Consider the following 23,130-nt stretch of genomic DNA (forward strand, 5'->3'; position numbering starts at 1 on the left):
TTGGTCAGAATCAAGTTTGTCAAATCCTAAGAAACGGACTATGTGAACACGTCTAAAGTTAGCCTCCTACAATCGGACCATCAATCGAAAATATCGGATGGAAATAGAACTTTCTCTATGCTTCATTCAATAAGATAAAAGGAAGCCGACCAGCTAACTTACATAGATTTAAAAAGACTTGAAAACAAGAACAAAAATACAAAATATTCATCGACAAATGTACTGCATAACACAAATGGCTGTTTACAAGACTATAAATATTTAAACGAATATTAATATCAACAAAACTATTGGATCGGATGAACAAGCAACCAAAACTTGGAACCCAACAAACGGGATCTAACAAATGTGTTCTCGTGAACGGGCATTTATACTTTGCAACAATGAAATACCGGATGTGGCAAAAAATGTTCTTTCTCATGCTACAATGCTTAGCACAGGTTTCCGTATTTAGATTGGGAAGGCTATTCCTTATTTAAAGCACTAATAATTAAAAACTACTACGATTTGTCAAATAGCCAGCAACAAAACTAAGAAAATATCATATTGCCTTTTAAAGAAAGACAAAATACCAACTTTAGAGCGGAGCAACTTAATTTTTGAATTTACTTCGGTGTCCAGGCTTTTTTCAATCATACTTAGCTAAGAACAATCAATATCTTCCATAAAAGAATTAACGTAGCTACAGACAAAATCCAACCCCATGCAACCAAAGCGCTATTCATGATCACCTAACTATCTGGCATAACGCACAACATATAGCTAACTGACATTTTGATATTGACACATTAAATGACATAAATTCATCACATGACTTTTCTAAATAACAATAAAACTAACTTTATACTGTCTTCATTATAACAGCAGCCTAATGTTCTAAGGTTTTGCTTTTTTGAATTGAGGCGTTTTGTATATAGGTTCAGCTGAACACTACTTTGAAGTCTTCTAAATCCCTTGTATGTTTCCTTCCCAACTCCTTACTCTAAATTTAAATAATAAACACCTTTCCAATTTATTTCTTTTCATTGCTTAGATCATTTCTAATTATTCGAGACCGCGCTTGCTTGTAAACAATCAATTAACCGGATAATGACTTTGAAATGAAGTCAAAATTATGCTTTTAGGCCTTGTCTCTTGCAAATATATCTCTTATCGTGAGTTTACAAGATACTATTTTTTCGGAGTATGTTTCATGTTATCCTTTATTCTACGGATTCATTCTGTAATAAAATGTAAAGAATTTGGGTTGTTTAAAATACTTATTTTGCATGCAGTAAAGTTAAATTTAATCTGATGTAATTTTCTAACAATATTGCAATATTTGTGCAATATTTACTGAGATAAGGCTGTTTTAATTAAGGCAGAGTTTTTTGAAAGAAGCAGAAAGTTAGTTACATACCTACTCAAATAATATTATTTTTAAAGTAGTACTGCATTTGAACTGCAAAAGTAAGATGTCCTTTTCATTATCATTTTTAAATGACCGAAACCATATATAGAAAAAAAGGACAATTTTTGTTCGTGTGTATGGCTGCGTGCTTCACTTGTACATATTTAATTATTAATGCCCCTATTTACATTTTTGTTTCTTCGAAACCAGCTTGCTTACATTGACAAAGTCACATAAATTGTCATATTGTGCGGTTTTTCTGTAAAAATATTTCAGCATAATTCAAGTGTAATGTCCCCCTCTTTAAATTTTTGTTATTAGCATAGCTTTTTCAGTTTTTGAGTAGAACGGAACACAAGGAGGAGAACAATTTTTATGCACTACCCTGAATAAATAGAGTAAACATCATTAAACATAAGGAAATCATCATTTCATTACAGAAAACTACTTAAAGAAACAAACGCTATAAAAGCTAATATGCTTATGGTGATTAACTTATAGCTAAGCTGCTTTTACTTTGAGGAGGATGTTTATGTAAGACAAATTGTTTTTAAAAAAATCTATAAAGGTGCAGTTGGCAATATTTTTGTGTTTTAAATATTTTGTTGAAATCAGTTGTTTCAACTTTTGCTATGACTCTTCAAACAAAGGTAAGGCATGTTGTGTAGAAAATCGTATAAATAAATTTGGTCGTGAAATATAAAAATTTACATTTACACCCAGAATCTTTTCTTTAATCAAAATTATTTCTGACTTATTTCGTTTTCATTTTAGGTCAGAGACTGTGGACCGATATATATAAAAATTAACTCAAGTCAACGAATGGCGGTGTTTTCTTACGCTATAGGAGATAGTCCCGATGAATTTTTTGTTGGCGTTGAAAGAAATTGCCTTGTTGTCATAATGCAGTCCCAGCATAATTTGTAAGAGGAAAATTTTATAGTTTACTTTCTTTCTTAGTAACAACAACTGATTAAAATTGCACATTTAAATTTGTATGAGTTGCGTTAGCTTTAAAATACCTTATAAAACGAAATATTTTTTATTTTCAGAAGACTTAAACACAATACATTAAACTATTTGCTGTTATTGCGAATAAACATACTCATTTATTTGCATCGCTCATTAATCAAAAGTTTGTTGAAGTGCACAAAAAAATGCCATTTTGAACATAACACACACACATTTTTAAAGCAAGACATTTGCATTAGGTTGATTTGCATTAGTTTCATAGGTAGCACAAAAGTCTGTTTGAGTTTTTTATTCAATCGATATGTGTATATAATAAATACATTATTTAATTTATGTACATTGTTTGTCACGCAAGCGATCTCGCGTGACTTCCACGTTTGTATGCTTTAAAAGGTTTTATATTTTAAAAAGGTTGGCAACTCTCAACACAAAATTACCGACCGTTAACACAAACACTTTTACAAAACTGCAATTATCACATAAGTACATGTCAAAACACGTAAGACAAATACATATTATTAATAAGGAAAAGTTTTACAATATTTTTGCAGTTTTCTAACATTCAAATGTATTTCTAATCATACATTAAATGTTTTAAGGGTTTGGGGCAAATATTTAGTAAAACCTATGCTGGGGACACTTATCTAAACATTCGTTATATATTTTAAGCTTTAACACATTGCAGATAGTCTACAATTGTTTTCAGTTGTTTTCACAGAAATTACGCTAATCTGCATAGCGTTTGAGCATTCAAAAATATGGCAAATGTATAGACAGGTGGCCAAAGCATATGTTTTCCCAATTACTTGCCACCAACCATTAAAACATTCGCATTTTTGGTAAACTTAGAAATACAGTTGAGTATTAAAAAAGTACAAAAATATTGTAAAATTATTTGTGATTAATGAAATGTATTTGTTTTTCATGTTTTACCATGTACTTATAAGATATTTACAGTTTTGTGAAAGTGTTTGTGTTATCAGTCCGTAGTATCAAGTTAAGAGTTGCTAACCTAGTTAAAATATACGACGTTTAAAATCATACAATCGCGGAATTCGCGCAAGATCGTGAGCATGTCAAATATTGCATATAAATGAAATTATGTATTTACTATTTACATAAATCGATTGATTAAAAAAACTTAAACAGATTTCTGTGCCGCATATGGTAGTTTACATAAAAAACTTTCGATTTTCACTGTTTTCAAACTTAGCTATTCATGCTAAGTTGCATGTTTTTTCTTATTGAAATTTGGTCCAAAGTTAGTATAAAAGAGGGAATTTGGTGACAACAGAACACACTAAAATTGTGAAGTGAAATTTTTCGTTCATCGAAAAAATTTTACAGTTTCTTTATTTGTATTCTATTAAAATATCGTTTAAGAATTCTCAAAAACAACTTGTTTTAGATAAAGAAGTCTAGAAGTATGCAGTTACGATATAAAGCTTTTTATTTAATAAAAATCACACTAGTTGACTTAAACTTACTTCTATTCGTTATATAATAGAAAACTCAACCTTTCGGCAATCAACGACGGCATCTGGCATCACCTGTCCATCATAATTGGTCGCACTCGTAAAAAAATATTTCTTAATGGAAGTACAATTTATAGCGAACCTATGGTCAATCATTCATTACCTTTATTACGTGGTGGTGGTGTTGTTGCTATTGGTCAAAAACTTGAATGTGAGAATGGAGTTTTTAATCCAAATATGTCATTTGTTGGTGAAATAAGTTATTTAAACTTGTGGAATCATGACGTTGTTTGTGAGAATTCCAGTCCTATGGTGCTGATTAATGATAAATGCACTACTGGTCTAAATAGAAGTACTGTTGTAATCAAGTGGAATCATGTGAACCAATTTACAAGTGAAAATGTTGTTAAAGTGCCCTCATTACGTAAGTTAAGTAAGACGAATTGGCTTTTTTACTCCAGTAATTTTATGATCAAGATAACGTTTTTTAAACAATTCTAAGTAAAAAAACTACCAGCGCATTTTACTAAAATTCATTTTCTTTCAAAAGGTTATAAAATGAAATTTTACCTAACTTTTTTTTGCTATGAATTAAAATTTTATAATGCGTTGAGTATGATGAGGTTTTAACTTTTTTCATAACTCCTATGGATAAAAAAATAGAGGTGGTTAAATTTGCTGTTTTTAAAAAAATTGTTTTGTGACATGTGCGGGCCTTGGACACTAGTTTGAAGTACCTCGTGACGTCAGTGGTTGTGTTTCCCATGTAAACATTGATAGTGCAATACAAAATTATACAAATGAAAATATTTGTAATAGAGAAAGTTCATTTGAATTTTCGTGTGACAGTGTCAATTTTAAATAAAATTTTCTATCCCAAAGAATCGTTTTTACCCCTTAAATTTTTCACAATACACTATTCAAGGTTTACACTATGCAATTATATAAAAATGTGAAAGCATGAAATTTCGTTTTATAAACACTTTAAAGCTAAATATTGAAATTAAGACCACGTCGCAAATTTTGTCGAAAACTGCTTTCCATCGTTTGTTAGCAGTTTCTTTTTTCCACAATTAAATGTCTCCAAATCGCAAGGTTGTTCACTCCAAATAATATTTTAACTGTTCAATTTCTTTGCTTATTAGGACGTCAATTTGTTGCTTGCTACTATTGATAGCTGATTGCACCATTTGTCGAGCGCCCATAATTATATAAAACTCAGCACATTTAATTCAATAAGCGTTTTAATAGAAAAAATATAGAAAACAAAAGTTATAGTTCATATATTTTTCGTTCATAACAATGTTCTTTCATATCCGACGTATAGTCATGCTCGTGCATCACCTGATGTAAAATATTACGTATTCTTTTAGGTCATCCTACACTTAATTGATGCATGTCTAACACTTTGTAGCACATAATTTTCAGATTTTTCATCATGCAAAGAAGCAATGAAATATGGCAGGTATGGTATGATAACAACTTAGCTAGTTACCTTACACTATAAATGAAAATGTAACTTGAAGTCTGTATTTTTTTAGAAAAGTTATGTGTACCAAGCATAGAACAGTCAAAAACTAAGTCATAAAGTAGCGAATTTTTTTTGTCAGAGTTTAAAAAATTTAAATGTGAGTAAAAACTGATTGAATAAGGTTATCTCGTTTTTTAATAAAATTATTTTCTGTTATAAAAAAATGAAAATCAACAAAATCATTTTCTGTTGACTTATTCTACAGCTATTTGCTCATCGAAGAAAAAACAAAAGGTGGCTGTATATAGTTTATAAAAATTCATTTTCACATAGACCATCAGATTAAAGCTGTATGGCTAATGAAACTTATTATGCATCAAAAACACACGACTACGCCTCAATTGAAGAATAGAGATTTTTACGAACTTTTATTTGTTGTGTTTTTGTTTTACTGCTTTAATTATGCAAGAATATTACTGCTTTTATTCATTTTTCCATTTCACTAATCTTTGCTTTGATGGACCTTGTACGAATTCTCTATTTAGCTGAAAACATTCCAAATGATTTCTATAGTGCGCTCCTTGCTCTTTAAAGCGTTTACCTATAAATACTTTGTTGCTTTTTTGAACCATTTTCTGGAAAAGGTTTCATAAGTCATGACTTAACGGAAATATAACATATCCTACGAAAACGGAAGTGAGGTGATTGTATCATTATTACCTCCTGCTGCACCATTATCTACTAATCTAAAAAATTTTTGCAAAAGTTTCACTCAATTATTGTATGGGCTGGAATAGTCCTGTTCGATAAATTTCAGAAAAATTAACAAAAATTTTCGAAAATTTTTATTTTCTACTATCATTTCGCAGTTTATAAACCGAGAGTAAAAAAATTTAGTAAGCATTTTGTAACTAGCTGTACAATAATGACTTGAAAGACAGTAATTATTGGTTTCCAATTTTTCATTAAAGCAAATAAATTAGTTAGCCAAAAAATCTGATAAAACATTTTAATATACTTTATCTGTTTCCATTTTGTGTTATTTTGAATAAATAAATACTTTCTTAAAGCAGTTGCAGTTTTTTAAAAGAAAAAATGCTTGCGTAAAAGAAGAATGGAAATCCTCTGTTTTTAATTCTTTTTTATAAAATACATTATTGAAAACGTACAGTTCGTGATATTCTTTTATTAATGCATTATATTAAAATACTTTCCATATTTTCTTAAATAGAAAATAACTCTATATCATTATATTTACTTGAGGTTATTTTTCATTATTTAACAAAAATGTTTGGAAAAACTTGATATTTGCTAAGGCTTTTTATGATTAACTATTATATCAATAAATTATACCAATAAAATCGAGATTCTAATTGGTTTTGTTTTTTATTTCAAATATATGAAAAAGTTCAAAAGATGGTGTGTACTTGATAAAGACGGATACTTCACTTGGCTACAGCAGAGTTTTCTGTATGAAAAACATATTGGGTTGTTCTGGAGAAGGCTGGACGCTGGTGATGAAAATTGATGGGGAAAAGGTACAACAAAAATAAACTGAATTTTGCTTTTAACAATAAATAGTAATATATAACACTTTAAGACATAAAATTTTATCATATGTGCAGGTATGGCAAAATGATAAAAATCTATTCATGTTGCACTCATGAGCGTTATTTTTGATGGAAATCGCAATTTTTATCTTTAGATTAAAAACTCTTATAAGCCATAAGTTATTATTTAAGTCTGGTTAAAGTTTCCACTAAATGATAATTTCTAACAGTCATTACTTTTATCGCGTTTGTCGTTACGGCTTCTGCACGCAAATTAATAGAGACTTCATTGAAATAATAAATACAAAAATCACAATAAAATTGTAAGTTTTTGCAGGTGATGATTTTTGAGATGGTAATTACGACTGATGATGCAATATCAGTTGAATAGAAACGTTTGTGCAATACCTTACGACCTAATAACTGCTTAAGAAACAATAGGTCACTGCTATTTAGTAGAGTGCAAATATGTAGCCATAATCTACGAAATTTTTATGGAAATATTAAGGCATTACCTTTTTGTGGGACAGCCTTTTAAAAGATTACAAAGCTAAATATTACCGTTAAAAAAATGTTGAAGCAATGTGGCGGAAGGTAACGAATTATGAATTGAATAATGCTAAAGAAGCACTTGTAATTAAATTAGGCCGACTCACCTCATTCACGTTATTTCATGTCCACATGTTTTCCGTCTCGGACACCAATACACTTTAAGAGACTTTATTCAAGTCTTTACTTAAGTGGGAGATTTTAAATAAGTATTGTAGAGAGGTAGTACATGATCTGGCGTTCGACAAAATAAAATGTACCTCTTAAGTTCAAAATCAAAACATATATAGAACAAAACTATTGGTCACTAGTTTTCAAAGAATGAAAATTTACTGATACAAATGCCTTTAAAATATTCTGAAATGTCTAGATGTCCAAGAAGTCGGTGCAGTGATTGATTTTGACGTACAGTAGATCTGCAACTGAGCCAGGACAATCCAAATTGCTTGTTTTGTTTTTAATACAGCTTTAAGCGCAGTCAGTTCAAATCATTATACAATTAGGTTAAAAACTGTTTTTAACGAGTGTAGGAGATTTAAAGTAACATTTGTTCATATTAGAAGAAAGTGAGTTCAAATTCAAGCAATATCTTGTGCTAGTTTATGTTTATTTTGTGTGCTTATATAAAAAGGGAGGTTTGAGTGAAAGAGTTTTCGTGTGGAAAGGAATTCGCGCAATCATTCTACTGGGATTTCCAACTGTGTTTATATTTAAACACGTAAAAAGGGTTATTTTCTGTTTTGATGAAAGGAAATACTGTTGGCTTCAAAATAAATGTTAGGAATATTTAAATACTATGTGGATAGTCTATAACACGATTTAATTTTTAAAAATTATGTTTAGGAAACATTCGACTTTGAGTCAACGTTTTGGACAAATAAAAAAAGTTACAAGAAAGAAAATGGTAAAACAGGAATGGATAATTTGGAAACAAAACTTCCTACCTACTGGAGCACAAAACTTAACAAGATATGTGTTGGAATGAAATTCAATGGTAAAACAAATTTTATCAGCTTCAATTTTCAGGCTAAATCGTTGTACGACATCATTGCCAAAGGAAAATACCACCAAGCCAATGTGAGCCGAAAAAAATGGATGTCATTGATAAAAGAGAGTGTTCTTCAACAAAACTGCAATAAAGAAGGTTTCAACGCAAAGGCAGGAAGAGAGAAATTTGCTCGTGTAAGGGTTGGTATCCTGGGAAATAATCAAAACCATTGTATGTCAAGCAACTCTTTTATTGGTTTTGGCTGTATGTATAAAAATGCAATCAAAATGCTGAAATAAACAGCTGCGGAAACTTTAAGCGCTGCAAAGGAAATAATGACAAACAATCAATGGGATACATTTTTGTTTCCTAAGTATATTAATGCTTATGTAGACCACATTTTGTTGTTTGTGCAATCAGCTTTAGCAGTATACTTACTAAACTTACTTTCTTTATTGTTATTAGCTATACGAAAAATTCATCAACTTTTCTTTAGAGTAATTTATGGAAGACTTTTAGAAACTAAATTAGCAAGTCCATTTTAAAGGCTGTCATTAGATTTCTCTATTGTGAGGGAAGAATAATTGTATTCTTTAAGATTTGTATAATTTAAAACAGTACCAAAAACGTATGTTAATAAATGGCACATGTAAAAATAACACAAAAATGTTGTTGTTTAAATTGGTAGCACACATGTTTTGTAATGAAAGAACTCGCAGCAGACACATCAGAAGAAAATTGTTTTAAAAAGAAATTTTTTTTATTCCAATTTAATATAGTTTTGTTTATCTATTTCATTACAAACAAAGCAGAGAAGAATATTTTCTTTAAAAGCAACAAATCACACGCTTAAATTTCTCACGCATGTAAATATCTGGTCCATTGCAGAAACTCAAAATGGAAAATTCAGCAGCTTAGAGCTTATAATAAGAGCAATTTAGCAAATGCAACGTCTTGTCTATATCGTTGTCAAATTATCGCAAGGATTGCAGGTCTAAGATGCAAAGTGACAACACTTAGTAAAGTATATGGGATTTAGCAGAAATTTTCGTATATAACTTCGTCAAAGTATAATATAATATAAGTTATATCCAGACGTTTAGTGTCGCGACCGCACTCTACCTGCATACCACTACCCAGGCCTATCGCAGGTGATCTCGAGTCTCTGTGATACCTTGCTTACTGTGAACAATAGGAGTAGATAAAAAGAAATTAAGCGAATAGAAAAACTTGAAGACATGAAAATGAATTAGGACAAAGTTTTCTCAGAAGAACGAAGAAATCGTGAATTGTGCATTTGTTATAAAGTGACTTTCTTCATTAACAAAATATTTAATATTCATCCTTTATTGACCATGTGGTCATAACCATTTAATAACAGGAACTTAAAATCTTGAGTCGACAAACGTTTATGAAAATCCATAAAATCTAAGAGAGTTAAATTTAACTAGAAATATTTTTATATAACTTATTATGTTATTTTATTATTGTTAACCATAACATTATGGTGGTTTATAGTAAGTAACCGTTCTCATTTTGTAACAATTTTCCTCACTACTGGTTGTTGTCGTTCTATTCTTTAATGTCTATAAGTAAAATTTAAATCTTCGTTATAATGCATGAATATTGTCACAAACATTGACATTAAGCTATAACAAATCCTCGAAGGTTACTCACACCTTTTCTTCTTGATAAATCGACTTGTTTTTGGCTGGAAAATTAACATATCTTAAATAACAATAGCTAGTATGAAAAAGCTAAAATGAACTTTGCTCTTGTGTTGTATTTTTTCCTTCTTTATTACAGAAGTTTGGTCGCAGACAACAGTTGTATGCATAAGGTTTACCTTTATTTTTAAAAATCAGTTGACATAATTTGTTTTGTAAGGTAATCGCTTAGTATGTAGCTATCAATAAACCTTTTCAAGGTTATCGCAGCCATTTTGCAGGGGGTGCAAAAACATTGGGCTGAGTGCGCGGTCACCCACAGCGTCCATATAAATTTTTAATAAATACGCAAAAATTATTTCATACATATTCAAAAATATTTCTCAAACTCGTCGATTTTAATGGTTAAATTACTATCTGCAATTTTTATACATGTGAGTCCAATTTTCTAGTAACCAGAGAACGGAAAGCTAAAGAAAATATTTGTTTTCTTTGAACAACTTGACCGTCGTTTGATCGATTTTCTTGAGTTCGCAACACATGCACATGTTTACAACACGCATTGCGTGGAACTATTCTACGGCAAACTCTTATCAGTATTCCCATTTATTTGTAAAGTAACAATGGTATTTTTATTATAATGTATGGTTGGTTTGGTTTCATTTTGAAGGTCTAAATTTCATTGTAGGTAGATACATTGCGCATGTCGCTTTTTCATTGTTATAAATGAAAAAGTTACATGCGCAAAGAGTAAACACCTTTACAATAACAGATGTGCTCCAGCAAAACAAAATTTATTAAATTTATGATAATTTTGTATTTCATTATCCTTTGACAGCATTTTAGAAATTAGAACTTTTTTACTAGGCTTCAATGTTTATTGCAAAAAAGCATGTTCTCGTCAAAATTCTTAACTAATGCTTCCTCAGTTAAAGCAAAACTTGCACTATAAGAAAACTATACTGATAATATGAAAATCACTTATGATGTACACAGGACAAAAAATGGTTTTAAGGCTCGTTCAAACCGGCGATCCTAATGATTGCAATCGATTTCGTCTTATCCTAAGAAATGGATCACGTGAACACGTCGAAAGTTAGCAAAAATTGTGGCAAAAAATGTTCTTTCTCGTGCTACATTGTATGCAAAAATTTTGCTGGCTTAAAAAGGTTCCCTACAGTTTTCATGAAATTAAGATGTTTTAGGTAGCCTTTACTTGCAAAATATTATTTTGATCAACACACTGAAATGGTAGAAATGCGAACTTTGCAAGAATGTTCAAGAATGCCAGTTAAGTCTATAAATGCTTGAACAGGATTATTGTTAGCATTGTTATGGCAGCCATGACTTATTTTCTGTAACACTTATATTGTTTAGTTTTAAAAGAATTGACCGTATCTTTTTTTCGGTCAGGTGAAGTCTTTAATTTTTAGCGTGAAAATTCTCATTCATTCAAGGAACATTATGTTCAACATTAGAGGAATCCTATAAATATTGTTTTGCATTATTTGAGAATATCAGTTACATGAAATATTATTAAACATAAGTAGTAAATTAATAATTAAACATGACGCTGAGTCACGTTTTTGGTTACTTCATCGTTGCAAGATATTTACACCATACTGCTGCTAAAATTAAAATTTTTCTGGCATTTAACGATACACATTTAGAGTATGTATTAATAAAGTCATTGAATATTGCCACATATAGCTGAATATTTCTACAAGTGAGTCAATAAAACTTTAAAACACATTAAACTTGTAGAAATTGTTGCCTTAAATATTCGAAGTAATGCCTTGACAAACAAAAAATTTGTAACATGAAACATTTAAATAATTTAGTTGGGAACTTTAAAAGTTGCAACGATAAAAATTTAATCTCATGCATTGGAATGTTAAAGAACATGAGACCACACCATTGAATGATCTGAAAACAAGTCAAAGACTTGGCCGTATTCTTGAAAAGATACATCCATATTTTAAAAATAAGGTACAAACAATGCTTCAGCTGTTCAAACAAATTTAATTACATTGAAAGGATATAAGAATATTCATGCACAGACTATGCATCATTTTCACAGAAGCTATATTTAATTTACGTTTGCAAAGTTGTCCTATATTGTTGATCTTTAAATATGTTTTCTTCTCTGTCACTGCATTTTAAGATTACTACATATATATTTACAATTGCTTTTGAAGTATACTGTGGTATTACTGAAAAATCCATGTTGCGTTTGCTGAAAAAAGGTTAGTTTGTGTAAAGTTTAATAAATTGAGTTTAAAGTCATAATTCTTAAATTTATCTTCAAATTTTAAAATTCACAGTTACTTTTTGTATATTTTAATACACCTTTCATGTACATGATTTCAGCTGAAAGCAAGAAAGATATTTTCAATCCCGTAAACATTACGACTCTCAAGAAATCCAGCAAAGTGCATCTTCACATCTAATTTATTATTATCTTAAATTTTGTTTTAAAAATGTTTTACTTCGCCATTAATTTTAGAGACATGTCCATTAAGAGAAAATGTTTTGTTTGAAGCATTTTTCACATCGGCAGATTCATGTGCATTGAAATGCTTACAAGAGCCGTTCTGTGTTGGTTTTAACTTCTGTGAAGACATAGCGATGAGGGACGTAACTTGTCAATTAACCCACACACGTCCACTGAAATATGAACATTGCACAGATAACAAGTGGAGTTTATATGAATTGTTAAATCCACAAAGAAAGGTACGAAGGAAAGGCATATCAATGGTTTAAATTATTTTTATATAAAGAGCTACTTATATTGATTAATTGCCCATTTTACTCTCAAAGATACCATACAACAAAGAAAAGTTGTGCGAAAATGGCGGAATAACGACTGTTGACTTGAGAGACGGACCTGGTTCTGATCCTTATAGATGTCAATGTTCTTTTGGCTTCACAGGGAAAATTGTTTGCAAAACTAGGTAAGTTTGTCAAGAATTTCGATGCAGTACAATTTGTTCATATATTTGCAACATTTTCCCTTCCCTAATCATTTTTCACTTTCTTTTCAAAACATGACAAGAGCATTTAACTTCATACGTTATAACTGAAATTTTATACAATTTAAACGACGCTATAATATGTACATTAGAACAGGTGATAAACTGCATAATTTGCGTGCTAGGAGACATGCTCTGATGGGGAACTTCATTCCTCCACCCTGAATACGGTAAAAAGGTTCTAAATTGTTGGGGAAATTAACTAAAAACTTCCAAAGTCTAAATGTTTGTTTGTTATTACTGTCGGACGCTAGCACTATTCTATCTACAAATGACTTTATTCCAGTTATTACACCTCTAAATCTAAAAAAGATTGGCTGTATGAACTAAATTTGTGCTCTAATGCTTCAATTGACAATAAATAGTTTTTATGTCAAAAAACTTTACATTTTGCATTTGATTTGTCAATACTAAATACTACGACTAAAGCCATAAGCCTAATTCCTTTGCTCGAAATAAATTTCCAAGTCTGTCTCTTAATCCGGAAGTTCAAGTAGTTATTTATGGAACTACAACATTGGGCAAATATTAAGACGTTTTCGAGAATGACGACTCTTTCGTATTGAAAAAGCCACCTATAGAAATCTTTTATTGATAAGTAAGCGGAGTCAACTGTAAAAAATCGTAAACAAAGTTAGTACAGAGTTGGAGAAAAGGTTTTATATTTCATTTTCAAAACATTAAACGATAAAAATTTTTTGAGGTGTTTAGATCGTCATTAAATGACACAACAATAAATCTCCTCTTTAAACCTTGCTACGTTTAAGCCCACGCTTGAAGAAAACACAACAGCGCAAAAACATTGTGTTGTATTTATCTCTTTTTGCCTCGATTACCTTTATAACTATGTAAAGATTCAGGATCATCCTATCTTTCCTTTTTAATTGTTCATGCTCTCTCCAGTTCATATCGTTTATCTTCATTGAAATTTTCTTCCCTTGGCAAAATTGAATGCATGCATATTATTAGTTACCTTAGTTATGTTAAAAACTATTTTATCTCCCCTTTTATAATTTAGTTTTTTTGTTTGTTTAATTTTCATGACAAATGCTTTGTATATTTTATCTTTGGTAGATATTTTATTTTCGATCGGTCTTTGTCTCTGTTTGATTGTTCGTTCCTCCGTTTGACAGCCGTTTTTGGTTATTTTCACCTTGTTCCATGTTGTCTTCGTGCATTCTTTTCTCTTTTCTGCTTTAATTTCGCTTTGCATCTCGCTCACCAAAGACGCTTCCAATTTGTATTCAATTTCCTTTTCTACTTCATAGTTAAAGCGATTACACATCCACTCTTATGGACTGTGATCATTGTGTGTTACTTTGCATGCACAAAGAAAATGGAATTTGATTAAGTTGAAAATAATGATCAGTGACCTTAATCAAATTCCACCACATTTTACTGATGCTTATCTAACGCATCTTAACATTTTTTTCAGGATTTTCATCATGCAAAGAAGCATTAAAAGATAACAGGTTTACTATGCCTAAAACGTAGCTAATTTTACATAATACTTTAATTTTACACAATTTGCTGTGCATGAGAAATACATGACTTTGTCTCAAATGAAGACTACAAATTTTGCCTTCAGTTTCACTAAATTAATTCAAAAAAGTAATAGCCATGCTATATAAGATTTAAAACAAAATTAAAAAAACTTTCCAAAATTGTTATTTTTTCTATCCTTATTAAGCTCATTTCCACGCGCACGCTTATTTCGTTACGTTTGGTAAACATACGAGAAAAAAATATTTAAGCTTTGTGTAACTAGCTTTCGAAGAATGACTCGACAGACAATGATTTTAATAGTTTTTATTTTTTCATTAGAGCAAATAATTTAATTAACTAAAATACATAATGAATTATTGCAATAGTCTATCTGTTGCGGATTTAGGAAATGTCATAACATTCACGCGACTTGGGCCGGTTTCACGAAATTTGGATAGCGTTATCCACTGGACAGCAAAAATTTTGAAATTTATAAAAACAGTGTTTATATTTTTCATACGACAAAGAAATTTCGTAACGTTTGAAACAATATTAATTTCAGTGGTTGCTCAGTTCAAATCTTTTATTTTTTGCTTGTTAAAAGGTGTTATAAATGTTTAAAAAAATTGCTATCCAATTGATAACGCTATCCATGCTTCGTGCAATTTGCCCTTGATTTTTATGGTTCAAAAATTACTCATTCAATTTAATGATTACAATGCTACTTCGTCATCGGACTACGTTACTAGTGAGTCAATGTAATGTTCAGTTGCCCACGTTAGTTCGTTAGTGTCGGTCGTAAAATTTTATTAATGGTAAAGCATTCTGATATGGATGAAACTCTACAGTCTCATGTCGAAGAAACGGTCTTTTTAGATGATAACGAAGGAGATAAAATCAACGAGAAGGAGATACCAAAATTTTTTCAAAACTTAACCTTTGTTTTCAACCTTCGTTGATCGTGGAAGAATCCCCGAAATCAATGGAGAAATCAGTAAGCCACGCTCACGTAGAAAACATGAAAACAGAAGAGCTGATGAAGAAACGAAGGAAAATCTCAAAAGAAACTGAAGTTTAGGAATAATGCGATGATAATCATGAAGAAGCTTTGTTGCAAACGACAGGCAACTTGTCCGACACGGTCGAACAGGGTGAAATCATCGTTAATACTGTTCAAGAAGACCCCTACGACACTTTGCTATCTCAAATCTCGAAAGATTCCTATCAAGATTAGGACATGCATAGCACCGAACGTAAATCAACAACTTGCTGACGTTTTAAACAACTGTTGGTTATCGAAGCTAACTGACCAAAAAATAGAAGAAATATGAAAAAATGCGCACGACAGCAAATTCTAAGAAACTGAATGTCTCGCGTGTAAACACGGAAAAATGGGATATATATTTAAGAGAGAAAAATAAATCTGATATTGACATTTCAGTGACTCTCAAAACTGATGCTTTTACCATATTGAGGCACACTTTGCGTGAACTATCATTGTGGAGAGAAGAGGCTATAAAAGCCAACTACACAAAGATTGTAATAGTTTGTGTCGCCTGGCAAGTCAAAGTCACTTCGTTGTTTTTTGATGAAAACTTTTAGTAACGATCAAACGAAATCTGAGGGTGTAAGAAAATCAGCAAAACAGCTGTACCCTAAGATATGCTCAAGGAAAAACGCGAGGTTGCTTTTCACAGAACAGCAATCGGAGCTCGGAAAAAAGAGTCAGTCGAGGACATCATTTTTTGTCCAAAGGCCACCACCGAAAGAATTATCCTCTGAAACCGTTTGCTCGTTCAAAACCTGACTCGCAGAAGCGAACAAATCAGTGGCAGTAAATAACAAAGCAACTTTCAAAGCTTTTAGGTATGCAATCTAATTAGTTCTTTACCGGATGTTGTAAACTTCCTAGCGTTAAAAACACAGTCAGTCATAACGGATCAATTTTCATTTAGCTTGTGTCAATGGCACGAATAACTTCTACACGGAGGCTCTTCGCACAATTGCTAGTGAGAAAATAAAGATTATCTCGTCACCGCTGCAAACCTGCAGAAAAACAACTCAGTTCTCTGCATAGGAAAATACAGCTTTTGCACAACAGATAGAAAAATTATTGTTAATTCTGTTTTAGAGTATGAGGATTTCTTTGCACCGATATTTTTATTAAAAGGAAGGATCATACAGGCTCATAATAAATTTAAAAAAACAAAACAAAATGTGCTGCATAGACATTTTACGATAAACTCTACCTGCACTGCTACTAGCTTGACGAAGCAGAGGTGCTTCATGGCATTAGTTGAGTTAAAGGGTGTATTAATCCTTCAGTTCGTGTATCAACACAATTTTAAAGTATCTAAAATTTCTAGGAATTATATTGCTTATCAATTTACCTCCCTCCCTAATAGGTTGGCACCTTTCCCGCAAAAATTCATGAAAATAATGAAACTGGTATTTTCTTCTTTAAGACAGTTTCATCCCCCTACATTGATCACTCGTTCTTGATAAATCCTAGGTTATCAGGAATGTGCTTTAAATTTTATTGAAATTTGCCGTTGTTATGTACGGCTCACTGCATTTCCGCATTACAGAGCACAAAAATAAGAGGCTCTTAACAAAATGCCCGATTTTTATTCTTTTAAGCATTTAACTTCATCTATCAGGAAAAAACTTCAATGATAGGTCGATTATGAAGAAACTGACGTATAAAAATTTGGTCGCAAATAGCCAGAAATTACCAGATGACTAATAATTCCACAAAGGGTGGGATGTGCCATAAATAATTAGGCAAATGGAGTACCATAGAAAAGAGAACACATGACGAAGCAGCTTATTTTGCAAGAAAACCTGACTCTAGTTTAAGGCAAACATGCAAAAGTCCTTGTCAATAATACTACTGTCCAAGTTATCATAAATAAAATGTGCAGCAGTAACTCCCACAAATAAATACATTAGTAAAAGATCCTTTAGAAGAGTGTTACCGTTGGATTATCTTTGCCTGCATACCGGGAAAGGAAAGCAATGAAGAAGTTTTAGAATCTCGGAAATCTAGTTAGCGTAACACTGAATGCTGCCTTAACAAGGAAATTTTTCAAAATGCATGTGCAACAATTATGGAAGCAGCATGAAGACCAGGAACCAGAAAACAGTACGAGGTAGTCCTATCAAAATTAAAATTGTACTGTAGTTAAATGGAAGTTAAGTCAATTTCACCCCTGTTGTAGAATGTAAAAAATTTCTTGCGTAACTGTTTAAGGTAAATATGGGGTATAGTAATTTAAGCAGAGCACGAAGTTCAAAATAAGCATTTTCTTCCCTGGAAAACAGCTTATCATTCCGGAATCCCCCAGTGTACGATATTTCATGAAGAGTGTTTTTGAAGCTATACTAAGCCTACTAAAACACAAACATATTTAGGATGTACGTACTGTCCTTAAATTTTTGCAAACTCTGACTATTGTGGAGCACCTCAAATAAAAAAACTTAGCATTTAAGCTTACTATGCTTCTGTCTTACTTGTTCTTACTTGCGTCTCTGCACAAAGATGTCAAATCTGGAAAGCACTGTCTATTGATATGATAGGTGCATATTTATTTCACAAAATAGCACAAAACATATAAACCTCTCAGTCATCAGCGCAATTTGATAATAAAATCCTTCACACCTGAAGTTACACTTGTCCTGTTAATACGAGACAGTAAAAATGGTCAATTATTGATTAGTTATCAGAAGCCACATTAAGCCGTAACATCTGACACTCGATCAATCTTAAAAATGGATGGTTTTACTGACTTTAAAAGACACAACACGATGCTACGATGCTGCCTCATCATTTGCAGCAAAATGGAGTAATGCTGATATTGCACGAATCTTGCAAGTTGCTGAATGGATGAATGCATCTACACTTTACAGATCGTATAATAATTCCCTGCACATTAACGCCAATTTTAGGCAAGTGTTGTTACAGTGCGGTCCAAAGGAGGAAATGTAGCAAAATATGGTGTTATTGTTATTCATCGAGAGTGGTTTTTTTCCAGAATATATTGACGACTGATGGGCTGTTATTATTACGTACGCTCATGATCCCAACACTTTGAATATCTTACGTGACTCATTAGTAACATGGTTCAATGACGAAATAGAATTTAAGTATGATTCTATGTATATGAGTTATTGAACAAGGATAATAAGAAGTCAATCACACACAGTAATGCCTGAGAGAACAATTTGGTTTGTTTTCCCACCTATGGGTTTTTTCCTTATGTTTTTATCACCCACAGCATTGAAGAATGAACATTTGACCTGCATGCACATATCTTACGTGATTCACTCGTTTCATTCTCTAATAACTCATAGAATTACAATAAAACTTCAAATTGCAGTTAGTTCTTCGTTTAATTTTAAATTTTTTCGTGATCATTAAACTTCAGATTTATAATGATTGTTCTAACTTCATTGTCAATATTCTATTTTATATTTGAAAACTTATATAAATGTCACCCTAGTAAACTGATCATAAGATTTTAACATATCTGGAATTATATTAACTGACCGACTGATAAGCGGGTGTGCTTAACATGTTTGACAAATAAGGAACTTCAACAACGTTATTTAAGCCATTACATTGGTAATTAGCGAGATCAGTGGAGAATCTGGAATAATGTTGACCGATAAGTGCAGTGGCTGACCGATAAGAGAGTTCAATTGTTATTGTTTAATTAGTTCGTTTAGATTTTTGTCTTAAACCTGGTTCACAGCTACAGGCTTTCTACCTGAAAATACGCCTTCGAATGTTGACAGCTTTTGCCTGTATGATTTTGCCTGTTTGCCTAGGCGCAAAAAGTCAAAATGCCACCTGTTAATAGGAAGCTTTTTCAAAGACTTCAGTACGCATTTTGTTCGCTCTTACTCAAATTGAAATATAGGAAACCGGAAAAGTATAAGGAATGAAAACCCCGGAGGTTTAGGGTCCAAACTTTGCAACCTTACAGAAAGATGAAATTTTGGGCTATACCATAGTCAATTTTTAGAGCTAAAATTCTTGAAGCAAGAATACTTTTTCAGGTTTTAAAATTTCATTTTGTTTGTTTTGTAATGCTGATGTGTTTCAGCATCGCTATTTCAAATATTGAAATGTAAGGAATTATAAGGATTGCGCGGTACATTTCAACTTGCGATTGTCGTCGAACAAAGTTCACAGCAAGAACACTAGGCTTTAATATGATTGCTTTTGCCAATTTTTACTGATAGTTTCATTTTTTATATATGGTTTGAAATCTGATCTTTTTTACATCAATAAAGTGTCCAATTTGGTATCTCATTTCTTAATTAACTTAGCTAACTTAACTCATTACATAGAAGCATAAATGGGGTCACAGCGGGGTCTATGCCTGACAACTTGGAAATAATTTTAAAGACTACATCTGTTTTTGATTAGCATTATTGTAAAGTTAATTCTATGATTATAAGCATGGTAATAAGCCTTAACAAATAGAATAACATTCAAATATTTTTTATTTCACAGCTTTTTTTTTGAAAAAAAAAACGTAAGCAAAGTATATTGTTTTTACGCAAAAACGATAACAACAAAAAACTTTGTTTTACTCTCAAAATCTTACAATGGCATTTCCGAGACTTTAATCAAAATTCAAATTTTCCAGGGGACTTTGCGCATACCGTTCTTGGTGGGTTTTGAAATATTTCTTCTACTTTTTATTTCTGTTATGAAAACTACTAACTAATGATGAATGATGTCCTTATCAGTTTTTGACATATCTGCTTTAACTGTTCTTAATCAGTTCTCGTTTTATGTTACTTTGTGATAAAATAAATATTTTCTCAAAGCAATTGCATTATTTAGATATTTCTCTTACTTATCTAAAACTTACAATTCATGATATTTTAGTTATATGAAACCATCTAAATGTTTTTATACCTTCTCAAATAGACAAAAGCTAACTCTCCATCATTATAGTCGCTCAGGATTTTTTATTCTTAAACAAAAATAGTTGAAAAAACTTGATGTTTGCTAATTTTTCTTGTCATAAAATATTATATTAATAACGTCTAGCAGCAAAATTTAGATCCAAAATTCGTTTTGTTTTTTATTTTAAATATATGCAAAAGTTCAAAAGATGGTGTATACTTGATAAAAACAAATACTTCACTTGGCTACAGCAATGTTTTCTGTATGAAAAACATATCAGGGTGTTCTGGAGAAAGCTGGACGCTAGTAATGAAAATTGATGGGGAAAAGGTACAACAAAAATTAAATTTAATTTTGTCTTTAACAATTTATAGTAGTATATAACACTTTAAGACATTTATTTTACTTAATTTATAGTCATATATAAGACTTAAGACTGATATTTATCATTTGTTTTTTGATGACAAGGAATATTAATTGGTTTTAAAATAAATGTTGGAAATGTTAACTAGTAAACCGGATTCTTAATTTATAGATTAATTTTTTAAAATCTTTTTTAGAAAACATTTGACTTCGACTCATCGCTTTGGAAGAATAAAAATAGTTACAAGATAGAAAATGGTAAAACAGGATTGGATAATTTGGAAACAAAACTTCCTACCTACTGGAGCACAAAAATAAACAAGATATGTGTTGGAATGAAATTCAAAGATGAAACAAATTTTATGAGCTTCAAATTTCAGGCTAAATCATTGTACGATGTTATTGCCGATGGAAAATACCATCAAACCAATGTCAGCCAAAACGAATGGATGTCATTGATTAAAGACAGTGTTCTTCAACAAAACTGCAATAAAGAAGGATTCAACGCAAAGGCAGAATTAGAGACATTTGCTCGTATAAGGATTGGTATCGTGGGAAATAATGAAAATGATTGTCGGACAAGCGACTCTTTCATTGGTTTTGGTGGTCTATACAACAGTATTTACTGCGGGGGGAAATTTCAAATCAACAGCTGCGGGAACTCAGCTTATTGCACAGGGAAGCCGTTAATAGAGCTTAGATCAATGGGATACATTTTTGTTTCTTAATTACAATAGTGGTAATAGGAACCACATTTATTCTTGTTTCAGGCTATATATATTTGTAATTTGATTTATGTAGAGCTATCTGTAGATGTACTTTCTTTCGAAGTAAGCTTTGAAAACTATATTCAACCATGTTTGTTTGAGTAATGTTTAGCAAATTTTTTCAAAACTTATTAGAAAATCATTTTTTCAATGTTTCATTTGATTTTTCTCTAATGTGCATAAATATATATGCATTAAACTCAACAAAGTTCACACCGCTTCTTGAAAATCCTACACTGTCCCGAGAAGCTAAACTACAACGACTCCTAAGAAAATTAAGACGGAAGGGTTTAATTGACAACCGAGTATACAATAACATTTTCCCAAAAAGGCTCTCAACCATTCCGTTTTTTTGGCTTACCCAAATTATATACGAAATGTGAAGCACGACAACTGCGTCCACTACGTCAATGATCTTTGAAGCGACCTTCTCTGATGTTTCAATATCAAAAACAAGGTCAAGTTCTCACTTTAAGGTAAGTTTTGCTTCAGCTAGTAATCGCTATTAAATATTATGGTAATTTGTCCAACAAGAAGTCAATCTCGCAACATTTCGTCCAAATTTCAACCAAATTCTCGATCCTCTGCTTAAACGCTTTAACACTACCATTAACATTGAAAAGGTCTCACTTTGATTTTTGCAACGAGTGTTGAATTTTGAACGCTGTACATAAGTCGTCGTTCTCATGAGTTCCAGCAGATGTCGTCATACATCACATTGTGAAAAATTACTAATGACATTCATTCAATTTTTGTTTTTTGAAAGTTGATATTGTTAAGTGCATAATCTAAACGAAATTAACATTTATTTTGAAAGACACTTGCACTATGTCCTTAAATAATTTGATGCAGAAAGAAGATTAAAGTAAAGAATCATGTTTTAAAAGCGAGAAAATATCTGCCAAAAATTGCCAACAGATAAAAAAGTTGATATTTGTTAAAAAGTAACTCAAAATTACATTGATGACAATTCAAATATAATGTCAATATATAATTTCGACATATATAACGTCAATTTAAAATTTTTGTCACAAATTTACAAGTTGGCTACGCCATTGTATTTCCTATATCATCATTAACTCAGTTACAGGGGACATATAGCACTTTATTTATTGCGAGTGATCTATTTGGTTTTTAAAAGAATTTCATTTCCTAAAGAAATCAGCCAGGTATCTTTTAATGTATTAATGTATACACACCCCTTTTGTAAATTGAAGTGTAGTAATGCCCTTGGATTTTTAGAGACCTGTCTTTCACAATGCCCATCATTGTCATTATCAATTTGTCTTTCATCGATTTAAGTTTATCTTGTATCTTTTTACTCAAGTCTTTGTTATTCTTCCTTTTTTTTATAATTTCATCTTTTACTTAAACTTCCTCTTTCATCCTTTTAATTTCCAGTTTCACCATTCTAAGTTGCATTTGCAATACGTCGTTGTTCTCATGTTTTATCTAAAACTGTTGAAATCAGGTCAGACCCATAAATATATTTCCAAAT

At 31.2% G+C, this 23,130-nt stretch overlaps 1 protein-coding gene and 1 long non-coding RNA gene across 5 annotated transcripts; both read left to right on the plus strand.

Moving 5' to 3' along the window:
- The first annotated feature begins 1,893 nt into the window (after positions 1-1,893).
- LOC124458113 (uncharacterized skeletal organic matrix protein 5-like) lies at positions 1,894-21,783 on the plus strand. Of its 4 annotated transcripts, none has more exons than XM_047008210.1 (6): positions 1,894-2,040; positions 2,165-2,313; positions 3,870-4,048; positions 5,266-5,302; positions 6,717-6,846; positions 21,331-21,410. In XM_047008210.1, the coding sequence occupies exons 1-6, from the start codon at positions 2,023-2,025 to the stop codon at positions 21,385-21,387; spliced, it is 570 nt and encodes a 189-aa protein (XP_046864166.1). In that variant the 5' UTR covers positions 1,894-2,022; the 3' UTR covers positions 21,388-21,410. The 4 variants fall into 4 exon arrangements, with proteins under 4 accessions (XP_046864166.1, XP_046864163.1, XP_046864162.1 ...); XM_047008207.1 differs by having other exon boundaries at positions 1,895-2,040; positions 21,063-21,783; XM_047008206.1 differs by lacking the exon at positions 6,717-6,846 and adding an exon at positions 20,703-20,832 and having other exon boundaries at positions 1,895-2,040; positions 21,063-21,783.
- LOC124458119 lies at positions 11,959-12,990 on the plus strand. Its single transcript, XR_006953016.1, has 3 exons — positions 11,959-12,051; positions 12,569-12,795; positions 12,883-12,990. It is a non-coding gene; the product is annotated as an uncharacterized LOC124458119 (long non-coding RNA).
- Positions 21,784-23,130: the final 1,347 nt, after the last annotated feature.

Source organism: Xenia sp. Carnegie-2017, unplaced genomic scaffold (genome assembly GCF_021976095.1).
Source record: "Xenia sp. Carnegie-2017 unplaced genomic scaffold, XeniaSp_v1 HiC_scaffold_6, whole genome shotgun sequence".
NCBI lineage: Eukaryota > Metazoa > Cnidaria > Anthozoa > Malacalcyonacea > Xeniidae > Xenia > Xenia sp. Carnegie-2017.

Coding starts and splice junctions, on each gene's coding strand:
- LOC124458113 (XM_047008207.1), top strand. Junction 2,314..3,869: donor ATGCAGTCCCAGCATAATTT/GTAAGAGGAAAA, acceptor GTTATATAATAG/AAAACTCAACCTTTCGGCAA. Junction 4,049..5,265: donor TATTGGTCAAAAACTTGAAT/GTGAGAATGGAG, acceptor CATAATTTTCAG/ATTTTTCATCATGCAAAGAA.